This window comes from Oryzias latipes, chromosome 2 (assembly GCF_053564925.1).
Source record: "Oryzias latipes strain Hd-rR chromosome 2, Olatipes_Hd-rR_3.1".
NCBI lineage: Eukaryota > Metazoa > Chordata > Actinopteri > Beloniformes > Adrianichthyidae > Oryzias > Oryzias latipes.
In genome coordinates, this window is record NC_136238.1 from 50,472,399 (window position 1) to 50,489,289 (window position 16,891).

The window sequence follows — 16,891 nt, forward strand, 5'->3', positions numbered from 1 at the left end:
TTGTGAGCGTTTGTCCAAAGTTAAAAAGATTAGTCATAAAAAATGCTATTTTCTCTTAATATTTAATCATTTATTGATGTAAATCAAACAATAGTTCAGATACAAATTCTTAAAAGTCTAACTTCCTGCTGGACAGAGTCTGAGCTCAGACATTTTTTTCTGCTGCAGACATTTTAAACATGTTGGTCTCTACACTGACATACATGTAACACTGACTAAACTGTTTGATTTTAGCTGCTTTGCTGCTCTTTCTGGGTTTTACTCTGAGAGAAACGGGCCAGGATGGTTGAAAACAGCAGAATCCCCTACGAACAGAACCGACGCAAAGTCCAAAATCTATAAAAAGTTTTTGAAAGAAAAAAAAATTGAAAGCAAAAAAAAAAAATCCAAGCAGAGAAAAAAATGATTGAAAAGCAAATATTTAATATTTCCGCATGCAACTTAGAAAGTTTTGTGTGCATCGTGGTGGCAGAAATATCACTCCGTAGAAAACAATAGTCAGACACCGAAGGACACTAATATATAATTATTAAATATCGTCCTGACAGCATTTTAAATCGATACAAGTGTCGCCAAATGAACTATCGTGATATATTGCTGAATTGAGTTTTCTAACACCCCTACTCAGCAACGTGAATGCACTGTAAAGGAAAGTAACAGTTGGCACCTACATGAATACAAGAAGTCATGTATGATTGTGTTGATGGAAACTTGGCTCTGAGAGGAAACACTTGACAGCTACATCCAACTAGATGGATTCACCTGTGTGAGAGCAGACAGAGAACTTTCTTTCAGGGAATTGTAAATATTTACGGAATGAGTAGTGTAGCCAAATCACAGTAGGAGAACAGACTTGCAGTCTGGACTTGGAAATGTTGTGCATCTCATTACGCCCATATTATTTACCAAGGGACTTTGGCAATATTATAGAGTGTGTGGTTTTACATTCCCCCAAGTGCGAACACATCAGCGACCACCAGTCAGTTGTCAGACTGTGTGTATAGACGTCTTCAGCACACTCCCCTTGGGGACCCCTGTCTTTTTATTGGGTGATTTTAACCACGTGCCGCTAGAACTTGCCTGCAGGGTCCCATCAGTAAAATGTGCCACGCGTAATGAGAAGATGCTACATAAATGTTTTGGTAATTGTTGGGGTTTTATGATTTGCTTACACACTATTATCCCCATAACATGATTGTCTCAGTTCTATCTTTCACTAAGAAAACACTGACATGAAAGGTTCTGACTATACAAGACATGATGTTCCAGTTCTGTCTGATTGAATGGCCCAAGTCCATGTCTGCAACCTTTAGTTTTCAATAAAAAGAGCCTTTATGGACTGGGAAGACAGAACTGTTGCAGTTTGCGCTGTGGCAGACATATTCTCCTTCTTCAGCAGTCTAACAAAAACTCTCATTTCCTGTATGATTCTCCTCTTTGATAGGAAAAAGTCATAAACCTGAGAGTAATATTAAAAATGCATTTAAAACTAAAGCTCTGCCTCCCCTGGCAAACTCCAACCACGTAACCATTCATGGTCTACCAACCTACAAACTGTTCTAAAATTTTCAAAAACTGTCAAGAAAACTGTAACCACTTGGAAAGAAGATAATGTAAAGACTCTGAGAGGATGTTTCCTGCACTGACTACTTATGTGGAATGCAGCAACTGATAATATTAAGGATTATATCCATTTTTGCATTGATGGTAATGTTCTAAAGAAAGTTGTTACATATTTTCCAAATAATAAACCTGATGTAACAAAGGAAGTAAAAAGCTGCGTAAATCTGGGCTCAAGTGGGTTGAAATATTTTCATTGTGGGGTCCTTAGGAATACTTCTTTCCAGGTCCAACACACACTGGGCTGTTGTCAAAAAGTCCATGCCCAATATTAAAGTCCACCATCAGGTCACCTACTCGAATGCCCACCAATCCTTGACCAACATGAATTAGGAGGAGCGGTAGCACAGTGATTATGCAAATTCACCATGATGTAACAAGTGTTAAGTTTATTAGTTTAATTCCACCAGATCCATACTAAACTGCTGTTTTCATACATTTGCACCAGAGTATTTATCTGCCTGAGGGTACTTGAACTCACCACGAGCACGCTAGCAGGTGCTAATAAGCATGCACACTCAGATCGCTGTGAGTCGTGGCTGAGGTAAGACGTGAACCTCAGTGTGTCCGCCCTTACTAGTTTTATTTCTCTGTAAATTGTTCGTTAGTGTGTTGCACTCATAACTCACAAAGTTGGGAATCGTGGGGTGTCAATTTTACGTAATTTATGTTGTTTTATTTATTTTTAGCTGCTCTATCATAGAGCATAGAGTCATAGACTCATAGAGTCTATGAGCAAATTTGCACTGCTGGTTACCAGCTGGATTGCTGCTTGTAACCACTGCTGTCTAGCTGTGAACTTTGTCTGAGGATTTGACAGTCAATCTTGTCTCGCTGAATGGCCATAATGCTGCATAGCTTGTCATAGTTAGCCAAATACTTTGTGATTTACATCTGACACAAGTGGCATGTCCTGCTGGACATTGTAAGACTCTATAACTGTTCTGCTACAGGTTTTTTTATGAAATCTTAACAGCGGCTCTAGGTCACAACCACACCAGATAAAGCTGTAACAAAGCTTCTTTACTCACCTCAGAGTCTGCAGACTGCAGTGTGGACTCAGGAGAAAATCCCACAGATAAAGAAATCCTGAATCCTGCACATAGTTGTAGCTCAGGTCCAGTTCTGTCAGATTAGACGGGTTTTTCTTCAGAGCTGAGCCCAGAGCTTTACAGCTGGTCTTTGACAAACTGCAGTTCTTCAACCTGCAATGAGACAGAAAAGTGTGTTCAGGAGCAGTGATGCAGCTGGAGGTCCAGGAAACAGAGATCAAAGTCTAATTTGTTCAGTTCCTCCTGTGTCACCTCCTCATGTTTCATCTCTCTTCTTCTATTCTCTTTTCTCTTTCTCTTCTGCTGCATCCCAGTCTCCAACATTTTCATGTTCACCAGACAGGTTGAAAGATAATCACTCATGTCTTTTCTTGTTGTGATAAACTGTGGTCGTGGTTACATCAGACAGTTGCCCCACAACTCTGAACGCCCTCCTGTTGGGACTACCTGAGATTAACTCTTTCAAGTTTTTTAAAAGTTAACTGAAGAGGTTTCTTTAAGAAATCTTTCAGCTGATATTTTAATTTTATTTTACCTTCCTCCACCTTTTTAGATGCAATCTTTTTCTTGCAATGATCTAATATGTAACGTTGTATTGATTTGTCTTATATTTGAACTTTTATGAAGCACTTTGTGAGTTGCCCTCCTTGAAAAGTGCTATATAAATAAAGATTTACTTACTTACAAAAAATTTTAGTTTGCTCAGAAAGTGTTCCTACTTTTCACACATTCTTCTCCTTCAGGGAGTTCAGCTTCTTTACTGACCTCAGAGTCTGCAGTCTGCAGTCTGGACTCAGGAGAAAATCCCACAGATGAAGGAATCTTGAACCCTGCAGGTTGTTCTTGCTCAGGTCCAGTTCTGTTAGATTAGACGGGTTTTTCTTCAGAGCTGAACCCATAGCTTTACAGCTGATCTCTGACAAACTGCAGCTTATCAACCTGCAATCAGACAGAAAAGAGTGTTCAGGAGCAGTGATGCAGCTGGAGGTCCAGGTCGATTTGGGCTCAGAGAAACTCTCAGCAGCAGGACGGAACCAGAAACACCTCCAGGTCAGAAAACAACTCGGTTGTTTTTGTTTGAAAGCATCAGTGACTCTAAAGTAAAACCTCGTTGAGCACCTCAAAGTCACAACATGAGACTGTTTCAGCGGAAAATGAAGATGAACAAGTAAAAAAAATTAATTTGTCTGGAAAAGTTGTGTCCCCTGCCTACGCCTATTTCAAGAAATCAACATAAAACTAAAAGAGTAAGGATCTGTTATGTTACATTATCTAGAGCAGTGTTTTTTAACCTTTTTTGAGCCACGGCACACTTTAACCTTGACAAAAATCCCGCGGCACACCAGCATCCAAAAAAAAAAAAAAGCAGAAATTCATGGTCTGTATTGATCGACCCCCACCACCCCCCCACCCCACAATCTCACGTGCATTTTTGTGATAATTGTTTGCCGGAAAAGCAGGAAGTTGCGGCTGTTTTTCTAAGAGATGAAATTAAAGTTAAATTAGAAAATTTAGAAACTGTTTGTTTGTTGTGGTTTCAAGACGTTTCACAAGGACAACTCATTGAGCGCTGGGACACTGGCCCTTTAAGCCAATGCATCATGGGAGATGTAGTGTGAAACTGCCGAAAACTTGCAGAAAGACTCGCGTCTTTGAGCTTCATTGTTTTGTTCACTTGTTCCACGGTCTGACACTGGAACTCTGTGGAAAGCTACACCGCTAAAGACGAGCTTTAACTGGTATTTTTGTTGGAACTGAACGACTTTATCAGCAGAATTAAGAAGAAGGAAGTGAAGACTTTAAGCACTTCTGATTGGTCAGACTGATGACATGTGATTAAGCCTTCAAGAATGATTAGTGGAGACAGTTAAAGGGGCGGGACTTTTCCGCAAACTGTCATAGCTGCAGGTAAATCGCGGTACCGTCATTCTTATCAAAATGTCTTTAATAGAATTAAATAAACACAAAGAAAAAGTAATTTTAAGATCTTTATATTCCTAACTACTCAGTGTTTTATCAGGGCCTGTTTGGATGAACAAAGAGCAGATATCCTAGAGATGGAAAATGTTTTTAGATCAGTTAATGAGGGCAATTTCCCACGGCACACTTGACCATCTCCTGCGGCACACTAGTGTGCCGCGGCGCACACTGGTTGAAAAACACTGATTTAGAGTTTACATCATGAGTGCAGATAAAAAAAGATCCATGAGTATTAATAAAATCAAATTACAAAGAACAAGTATGTATTAATTATGTCAGTGCACATAACATTATTTCAGAAATCTTTATTACGTGTCAGAGATCAAGCATCAAAACTAGGAGCATCTTGTTTTTGTTTAGAAAACGCTCTTGTACTTTTGGGGAAACAATAATTCCAAATTGCACATTGATTATCAGATTATCAGCTTACATCTTTGGTCTTGTCTGGTGTGGTAGATCTGAACCTTTATTGCTCGGGGGGAGCCTTCTTCCCCCGGTTGTGCCCCACCCGCCCTCCATCCTGCTTTTACTTGCATATTAGACACCCTTAATCATCTAGAGCCTTGTGGGGAGGGTCTGGTGGAGGGGGGCACGGTGAAACATCCGTACTCATCTTTCACTGGTCCCCCCCACAATATTAACTTCCACTTTAGACACACACACTTCATGTTAGCAGCACACACACAGCAAAAACACACCACACACAGAGGGACCCCAGAGTGGGGGGGCTCTCCTGCTTGGCAGCGGTGGGGTCCCCCCCAGACTGGAGACCTCCTATTTTACCTGCAGCACACACACAGCACACCCACACCTCCATACATGGGTGGGGTTGTGGGAGGGGGGGGGGGGGGGGGTCTTCTCCCGCCTGGTCTTCTCAGGGCGGCCGCTGTGATAGTCTGGCATGCGGCGCTTGGGGGGGGTCGGTCGGCCAGAGGGGGTTACTGCGTGGCGACGGGGGGCAACTAGAAGATTGTGAGTATGTGTGTGGGAGTGCATGGATGGGACAGACCTGGTGGCTGGCTCACCGGGATCCTCTGGGGCTCTCCCTCTAGGAGGGTATGGGAGGAGGGGTCAAATAATATGGCGGGTGAGGAGGGTTGTAGTGAGTAGGGTTATGGGGGGGGATGGAGCTGTGGGTGCACGGTGATCTCCCAGGGCTAACTTAGTTAGCACCCCAGCGCCCTCCCAACAGCCAGGAGACAGTCAGGGGTTTGTACCGGTTGGGAGGAAACATAGTGCTAAACGCAAAAACTTAGAGCACCCGAGACTCCACGTTAGTAATAGGTTCTCCCCCCTCAGCGACACACCCGCTGAACACTCAACTCTGGTTATAGGCTCTTCTGAAGTTAGAAACGTGGAGCTCCCAGCGGCTACAGTCAGGTGTTATCCGGGGGCCAGAGTTGGTGACATCGAGGGGAACCTTAGGATGTTAGCTCAGAATAAGTCCAGGTTCCGTCGAGTCGTGATTCACGCAGGCGGTAATGATGCCCGACGGAGACAGTCAGAGGTGGTTAAGTTAAACGTAACTTCGGTGTGTAAACTGGCTAAGACGATGTCCGACACTGTAATTTTCTCTGGTCCCCTGCCGAACTTAGTCAATGATGAAATGTACAGCCGCTTTTCATCATTTAACCGCTGGCTTTCTAGATGGTGCCCAGAAAACGGCGTTGGTTTTGTGGATAACTGGAGCGCGTTTTGGGGGAAGCCCGGTCTCATGCGGAGAGACGGCGTCCATCCCACCCGGGACGGTGCCGCTCTTCTTTCTAGAAACATTTCTGCTAGCCTTAGTCTGTTAACCTGACAATCCAGAGACGAGACCCGGGCGCAGAGCAGCAGTGTAAAACGCTCCTCTGAGCCTCCCTTAGGGTTAGTGCCGGTGCAAAACCCATGCAGGGAAAGTCAAGCAGGTCCTAGCTTTAGCTTATGTGCTGAAAGACAAATGAAAGGAGCGCGTCATAGAAACCTTAAAGTGACAGACAGCAGTTCTCACAAGCAGAATTATGTCATTAAATGCGGTTTATTAAACATTCGATCCATTTCCTCCAAGTCCCTCTTAGTCAATGAGTTAATCATTGATAACAACCTTAGTCTTCTAGCCTTAACAGAAACTTGGCTCCATCAGGATGACTATGTTAGATTGAATGAAGCAACCCCCCCCACTTATGCTAACTATCAGAAATCCAGGATTTCAGGGAAAGGAGGTGGTTTGGCAGTAATATCACAGTCTAGCTTACTTCTCAGCCCTAAAGTTAAAAATGCTTATAATTCATTTGAAAGCATCATATTGTCTTTAAGTCACCCAAACAGGAAAACTCCAAAACCTGTTTTATTCATAATTATTTATCGCCCCCCCGGCCCATATTCAGAATTTTTAACTAAGTTTTCCGACTTCCTATCGACTATTGTCTTAGATTCCGATCAAATTTTAATATTAGGGGATTTTAATATTCATGTTGATGACCCCAGTGACTGCCTAGGAAAGGCTTTTGCAGCTTTATTAGGCAAGGCAAGGCAAGGCAAGTTTATTTGTATAGCACAATTCGTACACAAAGTAATTCAAGGTGCTTCACAAAACAGAAACATGCATGAAAATCACAATACATCATAGAAATAATCAACATAAAATTTACTTTAAAAGAAAAAAAAAAAAAAAAGATTTAAAAAGAAAGGAAGGAAAGAAAAGTGCAGATAGGACCTTTCAGTCATATACACGGCTAAACAGAAATGTTTTAAGTCTAGATTTGAACATGAACACAGAAGAGGCCTGTCTTACGCCTTCAGGGAGGCTGTTCCAGATTTTAGCTGCAGAATATTGAAACGCTGATTCCCCTTGTTTAGTTCTGACTCTGGGAATCAACAGGAGGCCGGTCCCTGAGGTCCTCAGAGTACGAGCTGGTTCATATGGCACTAACATGTCAGAGATGTACTTTGGTGCTCGGCCATGGAGAGACTTGTACACAAGCAGAGCTGCTTTGAAGTCTATTCTTTGAGGTACAGGGAGCCAGTGCAGAGACCTGAGCACAGGACTAATGTGATCATACTTCCTGGTTTTGGTCAGGACTCGAGCAGCAGCATTCTGGATGTACTGAAGCTGTTTTACAGCTGGTTTGGAGAGGCCGGTGAGCAGGCCGTTACAGTAGTCTAACCTACTGGAGACAAATCCATGAATAAGTATCTCCAGGTCTGGCTTTGACACTATGTTTTTGATTTTGGCAATGTTTTTCAGATGGTAAAATGCCGCTGATGTTACTGACTTGATATGGCTGTTAAAGTTCAGGTCAGAGTCCATGATTACCCCTAGATTTCTGACTTGATTTGAGGGTTTTAGAGACAGAGAATGAAGGTAGCTGCTGACACTTTCTCTTTGTTTCTGTGGGCCAAAAATAATAACTTGGGTCTTGTCTGAGTTTAGCTGGAGAAAGTTGTTCTGCATCCACGCGCTGATCTGTTGGAGGCAGTGGCTGAGTGAATCCACCGGCCCATATTCACCTGTTGTCAGTGACACATAGATCTGAGTATCATCTGCATAGTTGTGATAAGATATGTTATTACTGCGTATTAACTGCCCTAGTGGCAGCATGTAGAGGTTGAACAGAAGGGGTCCCAGGATCGATCCCTGGGGCACACCACAATTCAAGCCCATGTGGTCTGAGACACAACTCCCAATTTCAACAAAATATTTCCTGTCTTCTAGATAAGACTTGAGCCAACTTAGGGCAGATCCAGAGATGCCAACCCAGTCTTGGAGTCTGTGCAAAAGGATCCCATGATCAACAGTATCAAAGGCAGCACTCAGGTCTAGCAGGATTAAGACAGAGACTTTTCCATCATCAGTGTTCAGGCGGATGTCGTTGGTTACCTTGATAAGAGCAGTTTCTGTGCTATGATGGGGTCTAAAACCTGACTGGAAAACATCAAATGAATTGTTTAATAAGAGAAAGTCAGTGAGCTGTTGGTAGACAACTTTTTCAAGGACTTTTCCTAAAAATGGCAGATTAGAGATAGGTCTGTAATTATTCAGTACAGTGGGATCAAGACCGCTTTTCTTCAGGAGAGGTTTAATGACTGCAGTTTTTAAGGCCTCTGGAAATATTCCAGATTGAAGAGACATGTTAACTATTTGAGTAATTGATGGCAACACACTGTTCAGGACAGACTTTAGAAATCTAGTGGGTAACACATCAAGGCAGCATGTAGACGAGCTCAGACGGGTGATGGTCTCTTGGACAGTTTGGTCAGTGACAGGTCCAAAGTGAGTCAGCTTAGAGTGAGTAGGTGGCCGTTGGATAGTTATATGTGTTGTGGAGTTGATGGCTTTTTTAATGCCCTGAACCTTGTCATTGAAAAATACAGCAAACTCATTACATTTAGGTGTACAAACCAATTCTATTGGTAGCTGGGTTGGAGGGTTAGTTAATCTGTTAACTGTTGTGAACAGGATACGAGAGTTGCTGCTGCAACTTCCAATTATTTCAGAGAAGTACCTTTCCCTTGTTCTGCATAAGATCTGGTTATAAGCGTACAACTCCGCCTTATATATTCCATAATGAACCTGGAGTTTTGACTTGCGCCACTTTCGCTCGGCTCTGCGGCACTGTTGTTTCTGTGCCCTGACTAGATAAACTGACTGACTAAGTAAACTATTTGTTGCCCTTAGCAACAGTAGTTTTATGCTAACCACGCCCACATTCCTTATATGTCCATATCCAGTGTTTTTCAATGTATTCAGTCTCAGGCAGGAATGCATGCATTCAATTTTCACAGTATTGCATGGCAAAACATAGGAGTTATAACAGTGGCCCACTTTGCTAGCTTGCCACGCGAGTACTGTTCAAAATCTACAACTTTTAATTCCAACATTTTTTTCTCAATGTTCAAAGTTCAATGGTCAGCTCTCTTTTTTGGAGAAAATCAACTTTTTAAGTCATTTAAAGATAGTTGTATAGCCACCGTGAGCCACACACGCGTCCGTGCTGTAACCCGGAACCGGAAAATATTCTAACATATTCTATTCTACAGACAATCTTTGGGAACTTATCAATGTGGTAAACACAGAATTAAAGAAAATAAAATTATGGATGAGTTTCAACAAATTATCTTTGAACCTAAAGAAACCCAAAGTGATGTTCTTTGGAAACTACAACGCAAATAAAGAGCTCTCAATTGAAATAAATAACGTCTTAATCGAAAGTGTTACAAAAATCAAATTCTTAGGGGTTTATATTGATGACAAACTAAGTTGGAAGCCACAGTCCTCATCTTGATGGTCTTACTGGACAGCTGCTTTGTCCCTTCCACCCTGACTGACTCTTCACTGTAAAAGACACTGAAAAGACAATGAGAAACAGGCTGAGCACAAGAACAAGATGCTGGAAATGCTGATAATTGGAACCTCCCCCTCCGTGAACAGCCGCATACACAGCCAAATGCAGCATCACAGGCGGGGACCGCTCCACCACAGCTAAGTGGTGATGCAGGTCCCCATCTAGAGCCGCAGTGGCTGAACATTCAAATGAGGTCAATTAAACTAACGCGTTAAAAATCTAGTTCAAGTTCATAAAAGAAGATAAAATGGATAAATAAATAAACACATATAAATAAATAACTGAATAAATAAATACATAAATAAAATTAGCTGAAAGCCAGGTTAAAAAGATGGGTCTAGAGCCTTTTCTTAAAAGCATTAATGCTCTCTGCGGCTCTCAGGTCCTCTGGCAGACTGTTCCATAAACGGGGGCCATAGTGCTGAAACGCAGCCCCTCCATAACTTTTAGTTTTTACAGTTGGAATGGTTAACAGACCAGTGCCAGAGGATCTCAGGGTCCGCGAGGGTTCATATTTTACTAAAAGATCTGATAGATAAGAAGGTGCAAGACCGTTAAGACATTTAAAAACTGTTAAAAGTATCTTAAAATCAATCCTGAAGCATATGGGGAGCCAATGCAGGGATTTTAAAATTGGGGTGATGTAGGGCTGGGCGATATGGCCTAAAAATAAAATCTCCGATTTTATTTTTTTTAATTCGATTTCCGATTTTTTCCCGATTTTTTTTTTTTTTCCCCCCACCATACTTAAGGAAAGCAATAAGTACAAACGGCAGACAAGTTCAAGCAAATGTTGCTTTTATTTAATCACCCCAAGCATGGCCGGCCCTCCCTATACGCGAATTACGCAGCCGCGTAGGGCCCCCGTCACCACCAGGGCCCCGAAGTGGCGAAAAAAATAAAACAAAAAAGACCCAAATCTGGCAACCCATTTCATAGAATTTCCGAACCAACGTGCACTCTGAAAGTTATGCAAAAGAAAGTTGCCTGCACTTCAATGATCCCCCCCCCCTTTCAGCAAACCTGAACCAATCTGGCAACCCAAATAAGGACGTAACGCCCCTCTTAGCAACGATTGGTCAACATCACTGCATCTGATCCTGGCACACTGTGCATTTACAAACGCATTTTATTTCAATAAAGTTGGAGAAAAGAAAAAAACGAGCACATTTTGCCACACTGATCAAAGCGACAACAAGAGAACTTCATGCTAAAGATACTTTATCCATCATTAGGAGCTGAAAAAAGATGAAGAACTTCAACATCAATGACAAGGTAAGTTTGAAGGATGTTTTTTACATGATCCAGTATTTCTGTGCAGCTGCGCGATTTACGTAAAATACTAATCGATCCGAGGTGAAGATTGCACATAAACGTCTTAATTTCCAATGGAAAACTTGAAAATAATTCTGATACCCAAGTTTCCAAGATGAGGTCGGACATGACCTTCCAAAACGGCGGAGAGCAGAGAAAAGTAAACAATGATGATGGCTGATAAATGTTTTAACTCATGTTTTATCGTATTGATTAATTGTTTTGCTAACACATATTTAGTGCGTTCTGCATTTTCCGGTTTATGTCGTTAAAAAAACTGCTGTTTATTATAGCAGGTCAGGTAGTCTGACTTTTTCAACATTGAATGTGTCTTAAAATCTTGCATTAGCATGAAATATGGAAAATCAAAACTGCCAAATAAAATAGGAAATAAATGTTCTTATTTATAAATGATAAACAAAATAAATGTACTAAATTTAAAATCATGAACATACAAAATAATAGATAAAGACGTGTATAAATGCTTATATTTCCATTTATACTCAAATTATTGTTCACATTTATTATTTATAATTGTGTACATTTATTTCTTATTTGTATTTTGCAGTTTTGATTCTACATAATGATGATGTTTTGCACAGTTCCGTCTCAGCTGACAGTCTCTTCTGCTCTCAACAAGTATTGGAGGTGGTGCAGCGTCCACATCCCAAGATGTTCCTGACATCACTGCAGATGGAATCTAAGGTCATTTTAACAGCATGTAAAGTAATAAAAAAACAGTGTCTGCATAAACCCTTATATTTATAAACAGCAGCTGAAGAGAATGGAGTCCGAAGTTGTTCATAATTAAATTAATAAATATCACCTCATGCAAATAATCAAACAATAAATCTCTCATATATATAAAAAGATCATGAATTTGTGAAAAACCTGCACACAGATTTTAAATGAGCCACTAAACTATTAGTAGTATTCTGCTTTAGGTATTTTATTAGTTTTATCATTGATTATTGTATAATAATAATTCTTGTTTTTTAGCTGCAGAAGAAACTCCTGTCCCCACATCTACTGTTGAAAGGGAAACATTTGACTGTTTTACTTTTCACTGCTTGCTTTTATTGAAGTTCTTTATCTTATGTTCCAGACGCTCAGAGAGGCGTGTATGAAAGAGGAGCAGACTGGATCCAAAATTCCACCTACCGGTACCTCAAATCCAAATGGTCCAGCTGAATGCCACAGTCTCTGATCCAGTAAGAATGGATTTGGTGCAAAGAGGTACTTTTCGGACTGACTTTCCAAAATCATAATTGTTTTATCGTTATTTGAGATATCGTTATATTAAGTTGCTGTTTTTAATGAGATGGAGTTTTGTGAATGTCATTTGTTGAGTGCCTAATGTTACAATAAAATATATATCTATATACATTTGTCACATATTTATTTCTTTGCATTTAAAATTTGTTGTGCACCACTAAATGTGCATCCAACATGCAGGCAATAAACTGTATTCAATTCTTCAGCAGCAACAATAATTCCCAAATGTATTAATAGAGATATCTCATTTATGTTACAACAACAGTTGCGTTTTTTTGGTGCTGCTGATCAGTTAGAGGGCCCACAAATAAAATTTCGCTTAGGGCCCCCAGAAGACCAGGGCCGGCCCTGACCCCAAGACAAATGTAACGCCCATTTCTGGGATGAAGAATAAGTAAATGAACACACTCTTGGAATCAAAGTTAAGTAGAAGATTTTTCTTCTTACTCCCTTTTTGGACTTGTGTTTCAAGTCCCACTTCGTAGTTCAGACTAAAAGGAGTAAACATTCCCCTTGACAGTAGCACCAGTTTCTAAAGGATTAACAATACAGCTCATATCTGGGGTTAAGGTTTTAAATAAATTAATAAACCCCGTCTACTTCACGGAGAAGATGATGAAGCAGCAGGAGTCACGGTCACCCCCTCCTCGCGGCCGCCATAGGATTTTGTTTGCGGAGGATGCGGCCGCGGGGGGGGGGGGGCGGGGGGGGGGGTGACCGTGCAAATTAATCTACCGGTACAAGTATTAATTACAACGCAGTATTCTTTATTAACAAATAACAGTAACAACTAACTAACTAACCAATGAACTAATTATACAGGAGTTGTAGAATGAGTATATGTGTGTGTTGTGTCAGGGCGCGTGCATGTGTAAGAGGACTGAGCTCGTGCCACGCGAGCGCGCGTGAGAGCCTTTGACTCTGATGGGCTTTAGGCAGCGTGGGGGGGGGTCTCTTCCTTCACATCTGTGGCAGTAAACCCAGGCCAGTTCCAAACAACAGATGATTTTATTCCTTTCTTGGGAACAAACTTCCCATTGTCACCGGTAGCCATGCTGTCGCTAGCTGCTTCGTGTGTCGATTGTCGCGTGTCGCCATGAAACTAACGCTACAGAAGCTCTGGGGAGCCAAAAATGCGCCACATAAAAACTCGATTTAGTTATTTTTGAAATCGCCCGTAACAAAAAATTCGAATTAATTCATTTGATCGATTTATCGCCCAGGCCTAGGGTGATGTTATCTTCCTCCTGTGCTGTTCCATAGTTTGTAGTTTTGCTGTTTCCCTTTGTGAGTATTGCGAATTTTCTGTTTGCTGTTTCTAGAGATTCTAGATGCCAGTATAGCTTAGTCAGTTTGTTAGTTCATTTTAGTATTTTCCTATTGAACTCTTTGTATTCGTGATCCTTTTGATTTCATGTTTTACTTCGAAGCCCATCGAGACGACTGTTGTTGTGATTTTGGGCTATACAAATAAAATTGAATTGAATTGAATTGAATAGTGTTTCAAGTTTTTTGCAGTGCCTGCTCAGCAGTGGTTTTTGGTTTGTTATTAAAAGCCCTTGTTCCTGGAAATCCTGCCTCCTCTCCTCTCTGCGGCTGGGTGCTCCCCATCTCCCCCGTAACATCAATAGGTAAAAACCTTAAACACTCACGATAACAGTAATAAATATTTACAAATTTAAATTCCCTATACACATTAACAAACATTTACGTATTTCAATGTGTTTCAGGTAATTAGCAACCTCACTCATCTACTTTAATTACGTTCTGATTGAAGTTATCAAGTCCAAATTCATTCAAGAATTGCTTTAAAATCAAATTATTTAGCAAAAATTTACATTCATAAATAAACTTCCCACTATAAATTTACAAAAGTTACAATGCACACCCACAAAATAAATATCAAAGTCTTTAATACTGAAAATTCCCACTGGTACATGAAGTACACACAAACACTCCGTTCCCACAACACACAGAACAAACAAGGAAAAAGGTAATCTCGCTATTCTAGCGCTCAGATAAAGTCTCCATGTGCTATCCTATGACCCCACCCGGATTTCATGTAATCCATGGACACCAGTGAAGATCACAAATCATTGAAGAAAAAAGGTTCAGAGCTCTGTCTATTGCAGAGATGGGCACTGAGGGCCGCATTCCTGCATGTTTTCCAGGATACCCTGCTCTGGCATGTTCTGATTGGCTGGACACACCTGAACCAGGTAATCAGCCATAAGTAGAGCAAGACTATCTAGAAATCATGCAGACACACCGGCCCTCGAGGCCTGGAATTGCCCACCCCTGGTCTAGTGGGTCTAGATGACCCAACTCCCAATGTTAACGTGCCTAGGATAGCACAAGTGATACATGAATGTACACAGCACGCTCAGCTGTTCAGTTCCACATCACGTGACTCAGTCAGATACTCGGCGCAACAACCTTAGTGTTACAGCAGACACACGATCATGTGCTGAGGGTTAGCCCAAATGTTCCATACAGCTGTCCATGCAAGTAAAGGTAGAGCAAAAGTTTTAGAAGAAAATGAAAGTGTAAAAGATGAACAATGATGTCAGATGCAACATCTAGGCCTACTTCAGTTTTAGTCATCAACCAAAAAAACAAAGTTTGGGTCGTGGACGTCATTGTGGAAGGCTGCTGAAAATGTGCATCCATGGCTATGAAGACACACCCTTCTCTTTATCTCATTTCTCTTCTTCTTCAGTTGACTTTGACATCTTATGTCCATCTCTCTGCTGTTGTGGCACTTGGCAATAAACTTCTCCACCAAAGGCATCGACTAAATCAATTTTCACTTTGGTGACCTCATTTTTTGTGTTCCCTATTTTTATTTGGACATTTTACTCAAAAAACAACCAAAAAACCCCAATGGCAAATTTCACTAAAACAATGGGACACGTTGCAGAATGGCAGGAACAGTCCAGTTCAAGTCTCAATGTAAGCAAAACATTTGTAATGTTCTTTTCAAAGACAAACCATAAAAATATCCTGGCTGATGTTTTTGTGGAAGAACAGAAATTTTGAATATCTTGGCAATTTAATTGATATAACATTCAATTTTAAATCTCAAATCCAGAAAGTATGTAACCGTGTTCAGTTTAACATGTCTAATTTTAGATTTATTAGGGCAAATGTGTCACTGCAAGCTTCTAAAATGTTCATAAATGATGTGATCCCATCACAGATGACATACTGTCTCCCTACCTGGTTGCAGGCAAAAAAATCAGCATTAAAACCTCTGGAGTCACTTTACAAACAAACAATTCAAGTACTGGATAAAAAACAGTAAGACATCATTAAACTACACTACAATACTTACACTTTTATGTCAGTATGGATACGTGCTCTTCAAGAATCCATGAAATAAGTTGTAGGGTTCCCCAAGGATCGATTTTAGGGCCAATACTGTTTAATGTATATACGTTACACACATTTATATATGTTATCCCTTGCCTCTGGTGGTTGGCGGGCGCCTGTGTTTGGCAGCGGAGCGGCCTCCAGTGTGTGAATGTGTGTGGGCATGTGTGAATGGGTCTGTGACTACAAAAGCGCTTTGTCCTTGTAGGTAGAAAAGTGCTATACAAGTATACACCATTTACCATACGCTATTTATGTTGCCTCTTGGGGAGGTCATCAGGAGACACGGCGTTGACTTTCACATCTATGCTGATGATACACAGCTTTACATCGCCGTGTCTCCTGATGACCTGGAACCTGTCAACACTCTTTTAAACTGCATTTTAGATATAAAGTTGTGGATGGCAGAAAACTTTTTACAGCTCAACCAGGACAAAACTGAAGTATTAATCATCGGTCCTGAAGACAAGAGAGAGATGATTTTACCACATCTTCATAATTTTAAACCTTCTCAATGTGTGAGAAACCTGGGCGTACTTTTTGACTCTGAGCTAAATTTTATCCCACACATTAAAAATATCGTTAAGACAGGATTTTATCATCTCAAAAACATTGCCAGAGTCGCCCGTTCCTCTCTCTTGCCAGCACAGAAGTGCTAATGCATGCTTTTATTTTTAGTCTTTTAGATTATTGTAATGCCCTGCTCTCTGGTTTACCCAAAAAGTCAATCTCAAATCTACAGCTATTGCAGAACTCAGCGGCATGAGTTCTGACGAGAACCAGAGGGCGGGAACATGTTGCACCGGTTTTAAAAATCGCTGCATTGGCTCCCTGTGCGTTTCAGGATTGATTTTAAAATTCCTTTAATGGTTTATAAATGTTTTTATGGTCTTGGGCCTTCTTATTTAAACGATATTCTTTTAAAGTGTGAGCCCTCGTGGACCCTGAGGTCCT

At 40.9% G+C, this 16,891-nt stretch overlaps 1 protein-coding gene across 2 annotated transcripts in view; it reads right to left on the reverse strand.

Annotated features, from left to right (window-relative positions):
- LOC144988952 (NACHT, LRR and PYD domains-containing protein 12-like) overlaps positions 1–16,891 on the reverse strand; it is a 195,745-nt gene that overhangs the window by 118,003 nt on the left and 60,851 nt on the right. For both annotated transcript variants that reach the window (XM_078940356.1, XM_078940361.1), the window contains 2 exons: positions 3,438–3,611; positions 2,652–2,825 (listed from right to left, as the gene is read on the reverse strand). In XM_078940356.1, coding sequence (XP_078796482.1) covers positions 2,652–2,825; positions 3,438–3,611 — 348 coding nt within the window. The remainder of the gene's footprint in view (positions 1–2,651; positions 2,826–3,437; positions 3,612–16,891) is intronic.